Source organism: Bombyx mandarina, chromosome A1 (genome assembly GCF_030267445.1).
Source record: "Bombyx mandarina strain Sakado chromosome A1, ASM3026744v2".
In the NCBI taxonomy this organism is placed as follows: domain Eukaryota; kingdom Metazoa; phylum Arthropoda; class Insecta; order Lepidoptera; family Bombycidae; genus Bombyx; species Bombyx mandarina.
In genome coordinates, this window is record NC_143234.1 from 7,859,073 (window position 1) to 7,877,062 (window position 17,990).

General features: G+C 39.4%; 1 protein-coding gene across 1 annotated transcript in view; it reads right to left on the bottom strand.

Moving 5' to 3' along the window:
* Window positions 1-17,990, bottom strand: part of LOC114253581 (NACHT and WD repeat domain-containing protein 2) — a 42,709-nt gene that overhangs the window by 7,827 nt on the left and 16,892 nt on the right. Inside the window, exons 4-24 of the mRNA XM_028188511.2 lie at window positions 15,852-15,997; window positions 15,036-15,210; window positions 14,095-14,239; window positions 12,256-12,481; window positions 11,573-11,683; window positions 10,888-11,063; window positions 10,354-10,508; window positions 9,906-10,109; window positions 9,548-9,687; window positions 8,930-9,041; window positions 8,277-8,375; window positions 7,486-7,655; window positions 6,163-6,326; window positions 5,759-5,922; window positions 5,027-5,196; window positions 4,241-4,460; window positions 3,500-3,712; window positions 3,215-3,275; window positions 2,491-2,643; window positions 844-1,031; window positions 357-486 (exon numbers count right to left, since the gene is read on the bottom strand). Coding sequence (XP_028044312.2) covers window positions 357-486; window positions 844-1,031; window positions 2,491-2,643; window positions 3,215-3,275; window positions 3,500-3,712; window positions 4,241-4,460; window positions 5,027-5,196; window positions 5,759-5,922; window positions 6,163-6,326; window positions 7,486-7,655; window positions 8,277-8,375; window positions 8,930-9,041; window positions 9,548-9,687; window positions 9,906-10,109; window positions 10,354-10,508; window positions 10,888-11,063; window positions 11,573-11,683; window positions 12,256-12,481; window positions 14,095-14,239; window positions 15,036-15,210; window positions 15,852-15,997 — 3,322 coding nt within the window. The remainder of the gene's footprint in view (window positions 1-356; window positions 487-843; window positions 1,032-2,490; window positions 2,644-3,214; window positions 3,276-3,499; window positions 3,713-4,240; window positions 4,461-5,026; window positions 5,197-5,758; window positions 5,923-6,162; window positions 6,327-7,485; window positions 7,656-8,276; window positions 8,376-8,929; window positions 9,042-9,547; window positions 9,688-9,905; window positions 10,110-10,353; window positions 10,509-10,887; window positions 11,064-11,572; window positions 11,684-12,255; window positions 12,482-14,094; window positions 14,240-15,035; window positions 15,211-15,851; window positions 15,998-17,990) is intronic.

Sequence of the window (17,990 nt, forward strand, 5' to 3'; positions counted from 1 at the left end):
CAGTCCCACGAGATGGTCGGACCAAGTACGATCTTCTCTGAGCATCAATTTCCATAATGCCCTTCATGAAGCAAAGGATCGCGGCAGATGGAGGGAAGTCGTATGGGAGAAACTGATGCAGCGGGGGAGTCTCGACCCTCAGTAATGAGGAAAACGACGCGAGGAGGACGATATGTTGTTATGTCTATGGGATTCGGTGACCACAAAACACTGGATAGGCCGAGAGCTTCTCCACCCATCTTAGCAGTGAATAAAAAAACCATTCCAAATGGATATTGACAGTGTCAGGCCTCTGCCAATAATTCGACAGCTTCATGTGAACAAAGACACATGTATTGGCTTTCGTCGACACTAACCAAGCAACATTTTGTCCTTTTTCCCGCGTTTTAATTGGAGCATCGCTTCAGCGGTGTCCGTCTCGCGATGATGTAATTCTTCGATTTTGTCCCAACAGCCTTCTTCCTCATTGAGCTGGTAAATTGATATCTGGAATGGAGTGCATAAACTCATTTTAGATGATAATGAAAATCAATTACCGACAATATTATCCTAACCTACTTGATGGAAAATGTTTGATATCTTTGCTCATTAAAGACGGTCCTTACGTGAAGAAATGGTCCTTTGCTTTGAAAATAATTATAACTAAAATAATTAGATACGTCTGACATTTCAGTTAAGATCTGTTAATTACTTTTACTTTACTTGTTACTGATTTACTAATTGTTTCAGTTTTTACGAGTCTATGACACATCCAAACTGCTTCTGCGAAGTGATAGTCGTCCATAACCACGTAAACAGTAAGCATTCGAAGCATCGGAATTAATGAACTCAACTAAAGATCACCTGGTATCCTCTATCAGGGTCACTAGAGTAGATCTTGTTCCAGTTTTTGCTGAGAGCCATGGCACCTCTGCATCTCAGAGGCCGCATCCAAGCCCCCTCCTTACAGAACAACACCAGCAACCTGTCTTCATCTAGATCCCCGCTCCACATAACCAGAACGAAGTTCTCCAAATCACGAAACTCCATTGCTAAGTCGCATAATTTGTTACATTAGTAATTGCTTAATAACTCAAGGCGTTTCAAACTGAATATAAAATAAGACCTTATCATCATTCAGATCATACTGTTATATCTATCTGTTTTTTTTTCTACCTATGGTGGTAGCCTTGAGGGGCTATTTCAGCATCACCCTAACGTGTGTAGGTGAGTTCACGGGGCTCAAGCCGGAGTGTTGCTAACACTAACCCTAGTAAGAGCAGTGCTTCGCAGAATCTACCACCGGATCTAAAACGCGACCCACTGACAAGATCCGGCGAGAAACTCAGTGGGCTGTCTATCTGGTTGTTTATCAGAGCACATGAGAATGATATGCTTACTAACTTTATATATTGTTGCATAATATATATAAGTAGAATATATTATGGCCCTCTTGTTGTGAAGAGTCCATGGACGTTAATGTGTAATAGATGTGAGATTGAAGACTCAAATAGCAAATAATTGTTATACCTGTCAATACGGAATGCATGGCGGCAAAAATACACAGGTGATGGGTGGGCTCTTTCAATACGTTCTACCCGCTTGTGCAAACAGTTCAACAGTAATCACAAACTTATTTTAATTGTTAAGCTATAGATTATTATCATCTCCCCCTAGTAATTCCTATTTTGAAACGTTTGATTCTATTATTACTGTAGATAAATAATATATTGACGAGCCTAACAAATCTACCAGCTACTATCAAGACCCAACACTTTCAAGTGTTTAAGGGAGCATAGCATGAATAATTCGCGACAGAAATGGGCAAGATTACGTTACCTACTTGTTCCACAATACGCCCCACAAACTATAAATTACCATTTGCAAGCTGCTAATATTTATAAAACGCTATTTCCCGTTTTTCTGTGATCCTTTAGACGTCTTCCATGAGAGGAGTAGGGATAGTGCAAATCTGTATTAGAAGGTCTATTTTGGTCGAAAAGTGACATTTAGTCCTGATCAAGAATAACTGTTCTCCCTAAGCGTGTTTCGTGTATGCTGATATCATTCATCTTGTGGTGTCTGTCGACTCTGGCATCTGTTACATAAGGTGTCGTTTTTTTTTTATTGTTTAGATGGGTGGACGAGCTCACTGCTCACCTGGTGTTAAGGGTTACTGGAGCCCATAGACATCTACAACGTAAACGCGCCACCCACCTTGAGATACAAGTTCTGAGGTCTCAAGTATAGTTAAAACGGCTGCCCCACCCTTCAAACCGAAACGCATTACTGCTTCACGGCAAAAATAGGCAGGGTGGTGGTACCTACCCGTGCGGACTCACAAGAGGTCCTACCACCAGTAAGTTATGCTGATAAGAAAAGAACAGTGTGTGTTTACAAGTGTGCTTCGCCTATTGATTCTATTAGAGACTTTTTGTTTCAATCTATCATGGTCAGCAATTAAATCTTTGACATTTGGTTTTTTTCACTGAAAATAGACACATTGCTTACACAGTATCTCCCATTGAACGTCACCATACGGAGCGGTATCGGGAGCCGAAATTGTCTTCTCATGTTCCCCTCTCATGCTGTACTGGACCCAGGAGCGAGGACCATAAATTATCATGTGATGATTGAGGACGAAAACTCCTCGGACTGTTTCCCCTTCAAGTTATATTTTTATTAGATAGCCACTGGCGTATAAAAGTAACCGAAACCAAGAAGAAAGATACTCTACTTTGAAATAGTAATAACGATAGTAGAAAATCTTTCCTTTTGTCAAATTCCACTCTCACTATTCTAGGTAAACAAGAAGTTCCAATGAACCTAAAGATTCTACGAGTGGCAAAACATTTTTTTTTAATGCTTACTGGTGGCGCGGAGGCCTTTCCAGTTTCATCAGGAGAGGTGGGCGAGCAAAGGCTTAGCCAGGAGGGGACATTTTTATTAAGTTAACTTATAAGTGTGAGATTTTTATGGCTTCCTTACGCCGTAGATTTTAGTATTCATTATCGATAATTGAGTTTGAAAGTTCAACTTAATAACTCTATACGTTCCTGAGCAAAAATTGTCTAAAGTGTCGAATGAATAGACGAACCATTTTTGGAAAAATAATTTAAACTGATAGCAATCTAAGATTTTTACGAACCATTTTGAGCAGGGTCTAAAAGTTTTTGTGAACGTGAACATCGCTATCACTGAGAAAATATTTTTCTGATTTAAAGAAGATGCTTACCTTCATCAAGTGGATTATCAATGGTCACATATTCACTGGTCAGCATGTTCAACAACATGGACTAGAATAAAACAATATTAATGTGACTTTTTTTTATATTAATTTTTTGCATCCTTAAATGTTATCACAATAAGGTCATGTATCAATTTTCTTGATTAGGATAGAATAATTTAACATTATCATGTTTATTGATAGTTAGACGTCGCAGCATTTGCGTATTAAAAAAAGGAAGATACTTTGACGACTAAATCAACATTTAACAAAGAACTGAACAATTTTACTCACGACAGAGTTATTCGTTGAAGCAGCGGCCCATTTATTGTCGGGTGAGAGCTCCAGATTCTGCATAATACCTTCCAATTGTGGACATAGATCTCGCGCCAGGTCCGAAGTGGAAAGGTCCCAGGATATAACCCTACTAGAGATTGACACAACGTAGCGCTTGTCCGAGCTGAGGCGGAATGCGAAAACAGCGAATTGGTGACCTTCTAAAGAATACTGAAATAAAAAAAAAATTGCGAAAATCACCAATAAGTCTGCGATAATGTTTTCAATTGTGGTTAACGCAGTACATAGAGGTCAGAACGCATATTCTACCAATCAATTTGACACTTGAGGTTCAAGTTTCAATTTCAATTTCTGTCCTACCTTCTAACTGGAAACTATAACTTTTTTGTTTATTTATTGCTTAGACGGCTGGACGAGCTCATGGCCCACCTGGTGTTAAGTGATTACCGGAGCCCATAGACATCTACAACGTAAATGCCGCCACCCACCTTGAGATAAGTGTTCTAAGGTCTCAGTATAGTTACAACGTCTGCCCCAACCTTCAAACCGAAACGAATTACTGCTTCACGGCAGAAATAGGCGGGGTGGTGGTATCTACCCGTGCGGACTCACAAGAAATCCTACCACCAGTATAAACTATAATTGCATCACGGCAAAAATATACAAATTTATTATACAAACTTGAGCGCTCTCGCAATACGCCTTATAATAACTGATTACAACAATTATAACCCTAACCTTCAAAGGACCGCCCGGGGTGTGTAAGCAATGGTGGGATGGCAGTAAAGCGCAGTGATTTTTTCCTTTGTCGTGACATTGTTTCAGCAGAGACGCTACAGCAGGATTATGAGGAGCCTCCGGCAAAAGTCTTCCAACCAATTGGGGTGCCAACATATCAGGGTATGTACCCAGAATAGCACCACCAAGACGCAAAGCATCTGCTACTAGCATTAATTCTCTGAAAATAGATGTCCAATAAATTTTGCATCAAACATCCTGAGTACGTACCAGTGGAACTCTCATACTAATTAAGGTAAAATGAAGTTCTGTCCTCCAGTTAATACTACAACTTGGTGCTTGTAGGTAGACGTATTCTTCCCTAATTCCTATCCTAAGTACCGATTACATTTGTCCTCTTGAATATGGTCGAGAGTACGGTCGTCCTAATTAGGACCACCACTTATAACCAATTGCTTATAAGTGCTCGTAGACATCAGCAATACTAAGACCAGTAGATCCGAGCTTCATCAAAATGGCGTTGAGTACATGTATTCGCGGTTAATTTGATATCTGTTCTCTGAGAAATCGTTACATAATTCTTCTCCATGTGAATCCGTCCATCTTCAGCAGCCTTTAGTGCTTCAGGCAACCAATTAACCAAGTTTTGACCAATGGGAAGGTGATTGACCAAATAGTCTTTATTATACTAGAGACTAATAAAAACTGCACAAAGTTTCAGTCCAATGGTACCATAGCCCCGCGAATAGTCCCGATTTATTCCACTACGACGATATTATGTTATACCTCACTGCGTCTTTATTAACATGTAGCTTAGCATCTTCGAAATCAGCCAGGACAGCTTGCAGAGGACAGCAGTTGAGTTTCGCGTGAAGCCACTCGTAGTTGAAGAGTACTTCTGCGTATAAATCGGTGAATCGCTTCGATCTTACTAGATGAAATGGCAATTCTCCAAACTGTCGACAATATTGAGGCTTCTGATTATTATGGTAAGGTATTATTTAAACGTGCGTGGGTTTCTGTTATTTTATTTTAATTTCTTAGAGGTGCGGACGGTTCACTTGGTTTTAAATGGTTACCGGAGCCCATAGACATCTGCAATAGTATGTAGGTAAGGCAACAACGTCGAGTCCTTAACAGTTCACATAAGAAAGATTAGCACCAGCCTTCATTGTACTAGGACTTTTTGGACCAAGCCACAATGTGCGTTTTCCAGTCTTTTTTTTATTGCCTTTATAAGCAGACGAGCATACGGCCCACCTGATGGTGAGTGGTTACCGTCGCCCATGGACTTCAGTAATGCCTGGGGCAGAGCCAAGCTGCTGCCTACCGCTTAATACTCTCCACAAGCCTCTTTTAAAGAATAACATGTCATAGCGCTCGGGAAACACCATGGAGGGGAGCTCATTCCATAGCCGGATGGTACGTGGCAAAAAAAACCTCTGGAAATGCACTGTCGATGAACGCAGCGGTTCCAGATGATATGGATAAACTCTGCTCCGATAGTCTTCTATATACCTTTCGTAAATTGTATCTCTTGGATGTTCCATCAGCTGACGTGAAGACCAAAGGCTGAAGCGGGACCTTTCTGTCAGCCACACCCTCCCTATCCGCAAGATTGAACCGATGACGCTGGATTTCTGTATACTTGAACGGCTTTGGTACACCACCGCCCCAGATACCTAAGTGTAAATATTTTGTAATGTATTAGTGTTCTAACAAAAGCATGATAGTTAATCTGGCTATTGTGAGGATTCATTGTAAAACATTAAATATGGTTATCGTGATTAAGACCAACCAGACTTTTCGACTTTCATACTCTTTTAGAACAAAGCTTATCGAAGTTCTCATTAAAGCCGAGAATTTAATAAGGCCTAATCTAAAAACAATGTTTGTTGCAAAGTCAACTAAAGGCTACCTACCGAGGTAGTAATCAGCAATCATAGAATGAAAGTACATCGCCATGTTCATATTCTTGAAGTATCTCTCGCGGGCTGTGTCACGAAACTGCCTGTGGTACCAGTTCATCACGGAGACACCGTCGGCTTCGCGTTCAGAGAGGTAGTTAGGCAAATCGTTACGGATCCTGATAGTGAAATAAATACATTTAACCTTTCAAACTTTACAAAGCTCGACTGTTATTAACATGTCCGCTCTTGGCTGAGCCTTTTGCTCACCCACCTATCCTGGTGAAACTGGAAAGGCCTCCGGGTCACCAGTAATTCCTCAATTATAAAAGTTTCTTTTCGCTTTCATATTGTTTAGTTATTTATGGCATATTGTTCTAATGCTTAATACTAAAAATAATGATTATTGTTATCGGCCCTACTAGCTCCATACCACAGAATTTATGGTAGTCAAAAATACTGGTTGCATTGCCATATACTCATTACCAATATTTTAGCTTCAAAGTTAATTTTTTTTCCTACCTATACTGTTGGCCTTGAGAGCCCATTACAGCGTAATCCTAACAAGTAGGTGAGCTCACGGAGCTCAAACCTGGCGACGTTTCTAACACTAACCCTAGCAAGAGCAATGCTTCGCTGAATCTACCATCGGATCGGAAACGCGACCCACTGAGAAGATTCAGCGAGAAAATCTTCTTCTTCTATATATTTCCCTCACTACTGAGGATCGCGACCACATACGACGTACTTCCAATGTGCTCGATCATGGGTGGCATGGACTGCATGGTACAGACTACCACCGAGTGCTTCTCTTGCTAGATCTGACCATCTGGCTGGTGTTCTGCCCACGGTGCGCTTGCCTTCTATTCGACCCGTAATTATGAGCTTCTCTAATTCATGTCTGGGAGACCGCATGATGTGTCCGAAGAAGCTCATAACACGTTCCCGGCAGATGGAAGAGAGCCTTTTGGCCTGCCTGATGGAAGAGAAAAACTCACTGGGCTGTATCTGTGGGTTATTTTCTCGCCGAGCTTTTCGTCGCAAGTGACAGGTTCGATGAGAACGATGACCGGAAAAGTTTACTGTTGAATACTCTTCAAAACCTTTGCTCTGTTCAAGAGAATTCCAGAGGAAAGTGAACGTGTGACATATTCAAAACAATTAACCTAGTATATAAACGGATTTTTATTTATTTAGATGACTTTTGTTTTGATAATTTTTTACTGCACAAATTAATGGTACAGAATTGAATAAACACTATTTAGAGATATCGTACTATGAACCATTTTGTGTATTCAAAAACACTACAATTCGACGGATTTCTTTATTATGTTTTACCTAGTCCAAAGCAGAGGAGGAATTCTCCTGACAGGCGGCAAATGGTACTGGTAAACGTCGTCCAAGACTCTGTCGTCCAACGATATGAGATCTTCAAGTTCCGTCTCGGAAAGACCGCTGCGTGCTGCCGTGATGTAAGCCAAAGCGTGAAAGACCAGTAGACGTCCATGCTAAGGAGACGAAAGACAATGATGACTTGATAAAGTTGTATTTCGATATCCTCTATGAAAATATGCTTATTCCTTTTCAATCTTTGGAGCGAAGAGAAAAAAAACCGATAGAATTGAAATACAATATGTAGTAAGTCAACGGGATCCAGACGTATTGCAAGCTCATATGGGTCATCAGTGACGTGGATTGGGAGAGGCGTATGTCCAGCACGACTGTGGACTGATGATGATGATGGGTCATCACTATTCTGTCTATTTCTGAGCAGTCACATAATGTAGCCATTAAAAATACCAATGAAACTTCGAACTTATGTTTAAATTTCCGGGTTCCGGCTGAGAGCTTAGGCCTATCTAAGCAACAAAAAAAATTATACTATAATGCTATCTCCTGCTTCTCCTTGCATCATGCTCCTCAGTGTTGAGGGTCGTGACCTTTGCGGGGCATTTTTGTTTGGACTATGTTCCTCCATTCATTCTTGTCCTCTGCGAAGTGGATAGCAAGCAACATTGATGTTCAAATCCAATGCCGTCTTAATTTGATCCAACCATCGCATAGAACTACGCCCCCTTATACATATAAACAGCATTTATTCTGATGAAAATTGCTATTAGTGACGAAACCTGTTTTTCGATCCTCTCAAACAACATCATAATCGAGTCCATGACTGTAGAAGCGAGGTGGGTATCCTGAGGCTTGGTATAGCTTCTCCATCTGCAGACCTGTGAAGGAATAGTGATGATACAGTGGAATTATAGGGGTACTATTTCTGCCGTGAAGCTCTGCCTATTTCTGCCGTGAAGCAGTAATGCGTTTCAGTTTGAAGGGCGGAGCAGCCGTTGTAACTATACTCGAGACCTTAGAACTTATATCTCAAGGTGGGTGGTGCATTTACGTTGTATTGTCTATGGGCTCCAGTAACCACTTAACACCAGGTGGGCTGTGAGCTCGTCCATCCATCTAAGCAATAAAAAAAAGAGCTTACGGCTCTCCGTTCACAGCTCCGTTCCCTGGCTACAAGCAATTCAGCAAACCCAAAAAAGAATCATTAATAGTTTTACTATAGTTAAAATGGTACCGCTGACTATTATAGAAAATGATTCAATTCCATTTGAAAGAAAATTGTCTGCATGGCTGGCACCTAGAGCCGCTGAAAATCATGTAAACAGTGTTCTCGATACAGTGTTTCCATTCTCAAACCATAAAGGCCATAACAAAAAACACTGCTGCCGATATTGTTGTAAGATGGATACCTAGATAAAATGTTAAGCTTTACCTCTGCAAAAACAAGTTTCACGAATATCGGTAAAGAACATTGTCCAATGGCATTAGAAACCAAACGCCACTGGTAATTTGTGAGATCTCTGGCTGCAGATGCCATCCACAATCTGAAAAAAGGTTTTTAGTTTCTATATTTAATATTGAAAATGTAAGAGTTATCATAATTGGGTTTATGTGACTCAATCGCGCACTATATAATCCACACACGTTTTATGTCAAATGACATGATTCGGGAATTGGATAAATCAGCTATACGAATACGATACGATACTGTTTTATGAATTTACATCCAAACGAGTATAGAAAACGACAAATAGTTTATGATTCAGAGAGTGAACACGAGGAACTTTTTATCGCAGGAAAATACAAGGCCTTTCATTCATTCATAATAACAAATTTAAAACGAAAAAAAACCGCAGAGCAACTCACTAGCTTGAAGTTTTCATCATTCACTTAGTTACTAAAAAATATATACAGAGAACTGTTTTTGGGACTTCAAATGAAAATAAACAAAGTTTGCTTTTCCACTGCAAAAGCTGAGAATATTTACTGAAAATAAACCTATAATCTAAAGTGATGAGCTCAAAACCAAACCGTTTCGTCAATTTCTTACTTCAGAACTTGCATGGCCAGATCTTCGCCGAGAGCTTTGACTTCTAAAAAGCTGTCTTCTGAGTCAATCATCCTTCGAAGTACGTCATATTCTTTGGAGACATCTGGATTAGCTTCTTCGCACGCACATGTTACAATTATCTTCAAAGAGTAATGGAAAATTATACGATTAAGGGCAATAAATAAAACAGAAAGTATGGTAGCTGTTTTTACTTCAGATCTCAAAACATTACACATCATATTGTTTCAATGAGCCAAAGCTAATATAAATGTACTAAATTTAGTGTCGAGAAAACGTAGTTGTTGGTAGAAGAATGAAAGAACAAAATAAAAAAAAAATTTGCGCATCAAAATCTTACCTTGCAGTGTGGTGGCAATCTTGTGGGTAGCCAAGATACTTTATTGTTTTCTGTGCCAATGCCAGTTAGCTGATCAACGGAATCTAAAAAGAGTAGTAGGGGTTGGTTCTGGCTTGCCATTGTCAGTAGCTGTTTGAAATGAGCAGTCAGGGGCACGAGGTCGTCTGGGATACTCTCGAAGGGAAGGGCAAAGTTGTAGGATATCTTAATGAGAAACAAATAAATTTCTAATTATTAAATCGAAAAAGACAGCAGTTTATGAAGATAAAAAGTTGTAGTCTCATAGTATTTTATGATCTAATTGCCAATGTCCAATGACAAATAAAATATGAAAACATGGAAGCATATTTAAATTCATTTCGAATTTGGTCTCATACGCAATATACATACACTAATTTAGATAAAATTTTAATAGACAAAAATGTTTTATAAACTTAAATCAACTGACCTGTTGACAAATTGAGATAAGCGTCGGAGTTAAGGCGCTGGAATCAGGTGTAGTTCCGAGGAATCTGATGATGTTTGTAGGACGGACATCTGCGAACCATGTATCGAGAGACATGGCGGAACTCTTGGCTAATAAACTGGTCTTTCCGCAGCCACCTAGTGAATTTGGAAGCATAGTTACAGCTCTCAAAGATAAACGAACATAATGATACTAAGAACTGAAGAATTGCTTCCGCCTATTGCCTTTTCTATTTTATTGTGTTGTTAATCTACTCATAGAGAGGCTGCGTAGATTTTGACTCCATTGGACGGTGTCTCATGTTTGAAGTATTTTAAGTGATTTGAACATTGTTTAATTTATTATAAGGAAGGATTCTCTAAAAAAACATTTTCAGCTTCTTCAGAACAACATGATCTAGCGAAATGAAAAATATTTTAAGTCAAAACAGCCTTTAGTCTTACTAAGTAAATTCGCACCGTGGTAGTAAAACTTGCAGAACTTAATTCCAAAACCACTTTTTATTTTAGACTTTACCTTCACCGTACAAAACCAAGGGTTTGTCAGAAGCGTCTTTCATGTAGTCCTCGATGAATTTCAAATCTTCTTCTCTGCCATGAAAAACTTTGACAGAATTATTGCAAGCATGTAGATGCTGCAGGATTTCTGTAACAATTTGACCTTGTGCGCTACTGTCTTCTTTACGCATTGCCCTAGAAAATAGACAAGGATTTTTGAAGTGAAACTTCTTTAGACGTGTTGATGGTTGAATTTAACTCGCTATAGATTCGTTACCGTTAAAGAGAAAAGATACAATTTAGGAAGAGCGAGAGTGAGAAAATAGACAGAGTGTCTCGGGAACCACTCGACCATGGAAAGTCGGAAAGGACAAGGAAAGCTAGGTCGTTTCTCTTATACACAGCATTCCTTATTACAAGAGAAACTTGATTTAAAGATGAAAAACTAAGAAAACCACAGTACTACACACCGCAAAAGAAGTTTCACTTCTTTCACGTGCACCAACTTGAGCGCGCATCTTTTTTTAAGTTTATGTGGTTTATTTATGAATTTGTCTATTTTCTCATTTGAATGCTAATTGATTCATTTGATTCTTGTCACATTGTTGAATGATGAAGAATCATCATTTAAAAATGAAAGACCTTTGGCAACGTGTGTTATTTATATACGGTATTATATGATATAAATACAATAGTAAATTAACCTGTCGACCAATTTGATGATGTTCTTATAAAAATGAGCAATGAAATGGTTGAGATATTCACTGTGCGTCTCTGTATCTAGACCGTCCCGACCGATCCATTCCACGGTATACCTGTAAACATAAAGATAAAAATGCTCGCATCGATTCAGTCAATTAACATAACAAATACGCAAAGAAGGATACAAAGATAACAATCGCTATTTAAACAATGGAGATTTCTTATTCATTCGCAAGTCGTAAACTTTGACGGTTTTTATCCTTTGTTTCTAAACAATTAAATCGTACAAAATAATTGGACCTAATTAATAACCTAAACTAATAATTGGATTTCCCAATGTATCTTTATTTTTGCATTTGTTTTCAGTAAGAAAAATTAAGGTGGATTAGAGACCAATAAAGCCCATTGAGTTTCTCGCCGGATTTTTTTCACTGGCACGCGATTCTAATCCGATGGTAGGTTAAACGAAGTACATACTTACTGCTCTTGCTTTGGGAGATGTTAGGAAATTCTTTCAGGCTGACTCCCGTGACCTCGCTCAGGAATCATGGTGAAGCCAGAATAGCTACTAAAGGCTACTTACTAGCAGATATGTAGGCAACAAAAAAGGTATGGTAAAATTTTAAGCTAAAGAAGTCGGTCTTCTTCTTAGAGTTACACTAAAAAGTCGGGGAAACGAACTCACTTCTGAATGTTGGTTGTTTCAATTTTATTCGGTAATCTCACATCCCTCAAGTCGGCAAGTAGCTTCGAAGCCTCCGCATCAAGACTCCTGTTGACGATGTCCACGAAATTGCTGGCTTTCTTCAGGTTTTGAAGGTTGATGTTGTTGATGTATCTCACGTAGGCCAGACAGTGGTTTTTTGTGTTCTTTACGTTTAAAATTCCGTTGATAACTTCGCGTTCCGTTACTAGAATTGTTTTGAAAGAGGAAAATTATGTAAGCAAGCAAAAGTACCTTAAAAGATATGAATGTATAGCTGTGAATGTGAATTTTAGGTCGGCTTTTATTGGAAGCTACTGTACAAAAGTATTATAATAGAACCATCACGAATGCCAAGGTATTTAATTTTATTTATCTTAGTGAGACAATGTCGTGCTCCTGTTTGATCTTTTTTTTATTGCCCTTGTAGGCATACGAGCATACGGCCCACCTGATGGTGAGTAATTACCGTCGCCCATGGACTTCAGCAATGCCAGGGGCAGAGCCAAGCCGCTGCCTACCGCTTAATACTCTCCACGAGCCTCTATTAAAGAAGGACATATCATAGCACTCGGGAAACATCGTGGAGGGGACCTCATTCCATAGCCGGATAGTACGTGGCAAAAAAGACCTCTGGAAACGCACTGTCGATGAACGCAGCGGTTCCAGATAGTATGGATGAGCTCTGCTCCGATGGTGCAGAGAGGCGAGAGTATTTTTCCTATATATTCCTTGGTAGCTTAAGGGACTATTTCAGCTTCTCGCAGACGGGTAGGCGAGCTCACAAGGAAAATCTGAGGGAGTTTGTTAACACTCGCTCTAGCAAGAACATTGCTTCGCAGAATCTATCACTGGGTCGGAAACGCGACTCACTGAAAATATCCAACGAGAAACTCAGTGAACTGTGTCTATGGGTTAATTCGCTCGTCGATCTCTTTGCTGTAATCGATGAGTACGATAATGACCCTCTAATTGTATAAAAAATATCGGTTTTATATAAGTACTAATGCGCCTATCGTAGCCTATCTTAATTTACGACTATGACAGAAATCTCAGATGATTTAGGAATGTCTAAAGAACAAACTTGATTTTTAGTTATACATATTACATACATAGAATAAATTTAATAAATTAAGTAATTTTGTCATGCTCATTATTGCTTTTGTTTTGTTTCACATAAATTATAAAACTAATTTTCTAGATTAACAGTTTCTAAAAACTATTTCTATGCCGAATTTTATCAATTCGAATTTATTATATTAGGATGATTGGTTTACTGAATGTTACAATAAGCAACGGTGGAATTAATAACGCTTATTGAAATTTTAAAAGGTTCGAAATTATTGTGCTGCTCTTTAAATGAGATATTTATAGATGATGACCGAAATGAGTCCGTTAGTGTGAACAAAGGATAACCCAAGTTTCCTCTATGATTAAAAATGGTTCCTTAACCATCCATTTTTTTATCTCCTTTAGCCTTGATAAAAGAATCACAGCAATTATTAAATTGTTATGCCATTTTGATTTTGCTTTCACAATCCAAAGACCGTTTCTTTTTTATTTAAATCACGACATAGTATAAGACAAAGTCGCTTTCTCTGTCCCTATATCTGTCTGTCCGTGTTATGTATGCTTAAATCTTTAAAACTACGTAACGGATTTTGATGCGTTTTTTTTTAATAGATAGAGTGATTGAAGAGGAAGGTTTATATGTATATAGCATCCATTAAATAGTGGAGAAATCAATAATGAATTACAGTTTCCGAAGCGAAGCGAGGGCGGGCGCTAGTGATTTAATAATTGTCTTTCTTTAACACTAACCAGACATGAAGTAATTATGCATTGTGTCTTTATCGATTTTTCCGGCGTTGTACAATTGCAATGAAGCTTTCCGGAAAAGCTTCTGCATCTTTCCAAGAGTGTCCCACCAGATTGCTTGATCTTCAGCTTGGAGTTTGGGTACCCTCTGAAATTTCGCTAAGGTAAATTTTAGCTAAAGTAGAATGTTGCAGTATTTAGGGCCGTCCCTACGTTTACTGGTACATATTTGAGTTCTATGTTATTGTGAATACTTGTCTTGCTAAGTTTTTTTTTATATTGCTTAGATGGGTGGACGAGCACACAGCCCATTAGTGTTAAGTGGTTACTGGAGCCCATAAGCATCTACAACGTAAATGCACCACCCACCTTGAGATATAAGTTCTAAGGTCTCAAGTATAGTTATAGCGGCTGCCCCACCCTTCAAATCGCATTACTGCTTCACGGAAGAAATAGGCAGGGTAATGATACCTACTCATATGGACTCACAAGAGCTCCACCACCAGTAATAATTTAGGTTAAACAAAATAAAAAAGTGTATTTTTGAAAACGCCGACAGATATTTAAATTTACCAGACTATTTGAACTTAAAAATAAGAAAATAAATTAATTAAATACTAAATTAATAATATTAAACTAATATTAATATTAGTAAATAATAAGAATAATAATTTAATAACTAAAATATATAATTAAAAGGAGTCCCTTTAGGCATGGTTCCGAAGATACTGGCAGCGTTCCCCCTTTGAATAGCTAAACTAATTCTTTGTCCAAGGTAGCTGCCAGCTCTTCGGTATTATATATATATAGCTTCGTAATACAAGATGACTTCGTTTAGAGGTCAGATTGTCTTGAACCTTGAAAAGGGCTTCGTTCGAAAATAATGTCCAATATATGAATGTCTGAAATAGAATGTCTTATATATCTGTATTTATGTAATCTACCTTATTATTGAAGTTAATCAATATAGATGAAATAGGCTGAAGAACTGATATAGGGGGAACAGCATTCGAATCCTTTTTGTACCAAGTGTCTAGAAGTATGACGTCCACACCACCAGCTGCTAGCTCCTCTCTTAGCATCTGTAGCTCTGACGACAAGACGTAAGTAGGAATTGGCCTGGAAATATTATTATTTTCTCCGAAAAACAAACCTCTTAAACATAACGAACATGGTGGTTTCGACAAGTATTTTTTGATCAGGGCATCATGATGTCTATTATGTCATACCAAATACACTATAAGCCATGTCCAGGCTTAAACTTAGAACTGTTTTTTTTATTGCTTATATGGGTGGACGATCTCACAGCCCACCTGGTGTTAAGTGGTTACTAGAGGCCATAGTAAATGCGCCACCTACCTTGAGATATAAGTTCTAAGGTCTCAGTATAGTTACAACGGCTGCCCCATCCTTTAAACCGTAACGCATTACTGCTTCACGGCAGAGATAGGTAGGGCGGTGGTACCTACCCGTGCGGACTCACCAGAGGTCCTACCACCAGTATATATGTGTCCAGCGGATTTTTTGTCCACCTTATTGATGTGGCCACATGGCTGTCGGGAGATTTATCTTTGATTTTACGTTTTAGCTGTATTTGAATAGGCCAGATAGTAGCCACAAAAAGGAGTATATTTTTGTCTATTTTTGGTCTTTAAAGCTTAGAGCCCATCTGGCAGTGAGCGATCACCAACTGACCATGCCAAAAGCACAGTATATGTGTCGTACGACTACAAGATGTATGTATATCATCAGTAACCAACCTGTAGCCATATTTCTGACCCAAAAAAACGACGAAATTAGGCCCCATTGATAGCCTCTGGCAGTTCTTGATCTCTCTCATACACAGCTCTGTGGTCATATGATCGTCTGTGGCCTCATCTCTTACTCCCCATCGCATATCCACCACCTTAGGAAATAAATTGAAAATGAAGGACAATATTTTTTTGTAAATTTTATTTTCTCATTAATAGCTAAGAAGTCATTATAGCCTAAGACTATGCCAGCCTGCAAATGTCATCAGCACATACTTTACATACATACGGTTATTACTGGTGTTAGGACGTCTTGTAAGTCCGAACGTGTAGGTACCATCACTCTGCCTATTTCTGCCGTGAAGCAGTAATGCGTTTCGGTTTGAAGGGTGGGGTAGCCGTTGTAACTATACTGAGACCTTAGAACTTATATCTCAAGGTGGGTGGCGCATTTACGTTGTAGATGTCTATGGGCTCCAGTAACCACTTAGAACCAGGTGGGCTGTGAGCTCGTCACCCATTTAAGCAATAAAAAAACCAAGTTATCTTATGAAACACGTACTTAAAACATATTCACGAATAAATACCACCACAAAAAAAAAAGGATGGAAAAGTAAAATCGCCCAACGAAATTTTGCTGTATAATTACTGGTAACAGGGTATCCTGTGAGCCTTCACGAGTATTAACATTCTCCCTATTTCTACCGCGACTAGTTCCGGCTTAATAGCTGTCACGTAATTCAAACGTGAAAACGCGACTATTTTGCATCAGAAATAGGCCCACTCCGATAAAGCGGCACGTCACGAGAACCCTCTCATCGTGGCCACCGGTAACTACATTCCCGATCCTGCGGACAGAATGGAATGCAGTCGACGTCGCCCCAAACACGTCATTTCGGATCCTCCCGATCCACTAACGGTGCTTTTAGGTACCTCAAGCACCGGTCATCGTTCTCGTCGAACCCGTCGCTTGCGACGAAGGGCTCGTCGAGTAAATTAGCCCTCAGACACAGCCCACTGAGTTTCGCGCCGGATCTTCTCAGTGGGTCACGTTTCCGATCCGGTGGTAGATTCTGCGAATTACGGCTCTTGCTAGGGTTCGTGTTAGCAACGTCGTCAGGTTTGAGCCCCGTGAGCTCATCTACTAGTTAAGGTTACGCTGATATAGTCTCGCAAGGTTCTCAGCTTAGGTAGAAAAAAAAAACAGAAATAGGCAACATGGTAGTACTTGTGGGAGTTCACAATGCGACTTCCCAGCAGCAAAATTTTTCGAGCTTTTGGGCATTCCAGACGCATAGGAGATTATCCTTGGGAACGTTAACTGTAAAACGCTTTCTTCACAATCATCATGAGGTCTGGGTACAATATACATACAATGTTCGGTGCAATGCGACTGCGTTCACGAACCCGTAAATACACCGACCGAAAGTACAACGACCAACGCAAGAATAGTAACAGTTCAAAAACATTATTACTATTTCTCGTAACTCAAACAATTCCGAAGCGTCGATAAACTTTAGTAATTTTAGTTTTAGAGAACATTGCGTTTGCGCACGTGGCGCAGCTTCCGTTGACCGAAATAGAACGAGCTGAGTGAGGGTGAACGTAGCTTTTTGTAAACTTTCCAACGTTTCTAAGTTACGTTTTAGAGCTTTCGTAAATACTAATAATAATGAACGAACGGAAGTTGAGAATTCGCTTCGTGTTTTCGTAAACTTTGTGTGGTGGCAGAAAAGCGCGTGGTGACTTTAAAAAATGGGCACTAGCAAGTACTTCCGGACTTTTTGGGCCACGTTGAGGATCCTCAAGAAATTACGTAATTATTGGTGGTAGGACCTCTTGTGAGTCCGCGCGGATGGGTACCACCACCCTGCCTATTTCTGCTGTATAGCAGTAATGCGTTTCGGTTTGAGGGGTGGGGTATCCGTTGTAACTATACTTTAAGACCTTAGAACTTATATCTCAAGATGGGTGGCGCATTTACGTTGTGGGTGTCTATGGGCTCCAGTAACCACTTAACACCAGGTTGGCTGTGAGCTCGTCCACCCATCTAAGCAATAAAAAAAAAACTTCCACATGTTGGTCTATAGATGCTCTGATCACCTCACTCAGACTGGCCTGAAATAAATCGTGTAGCTCCTGTTGTCT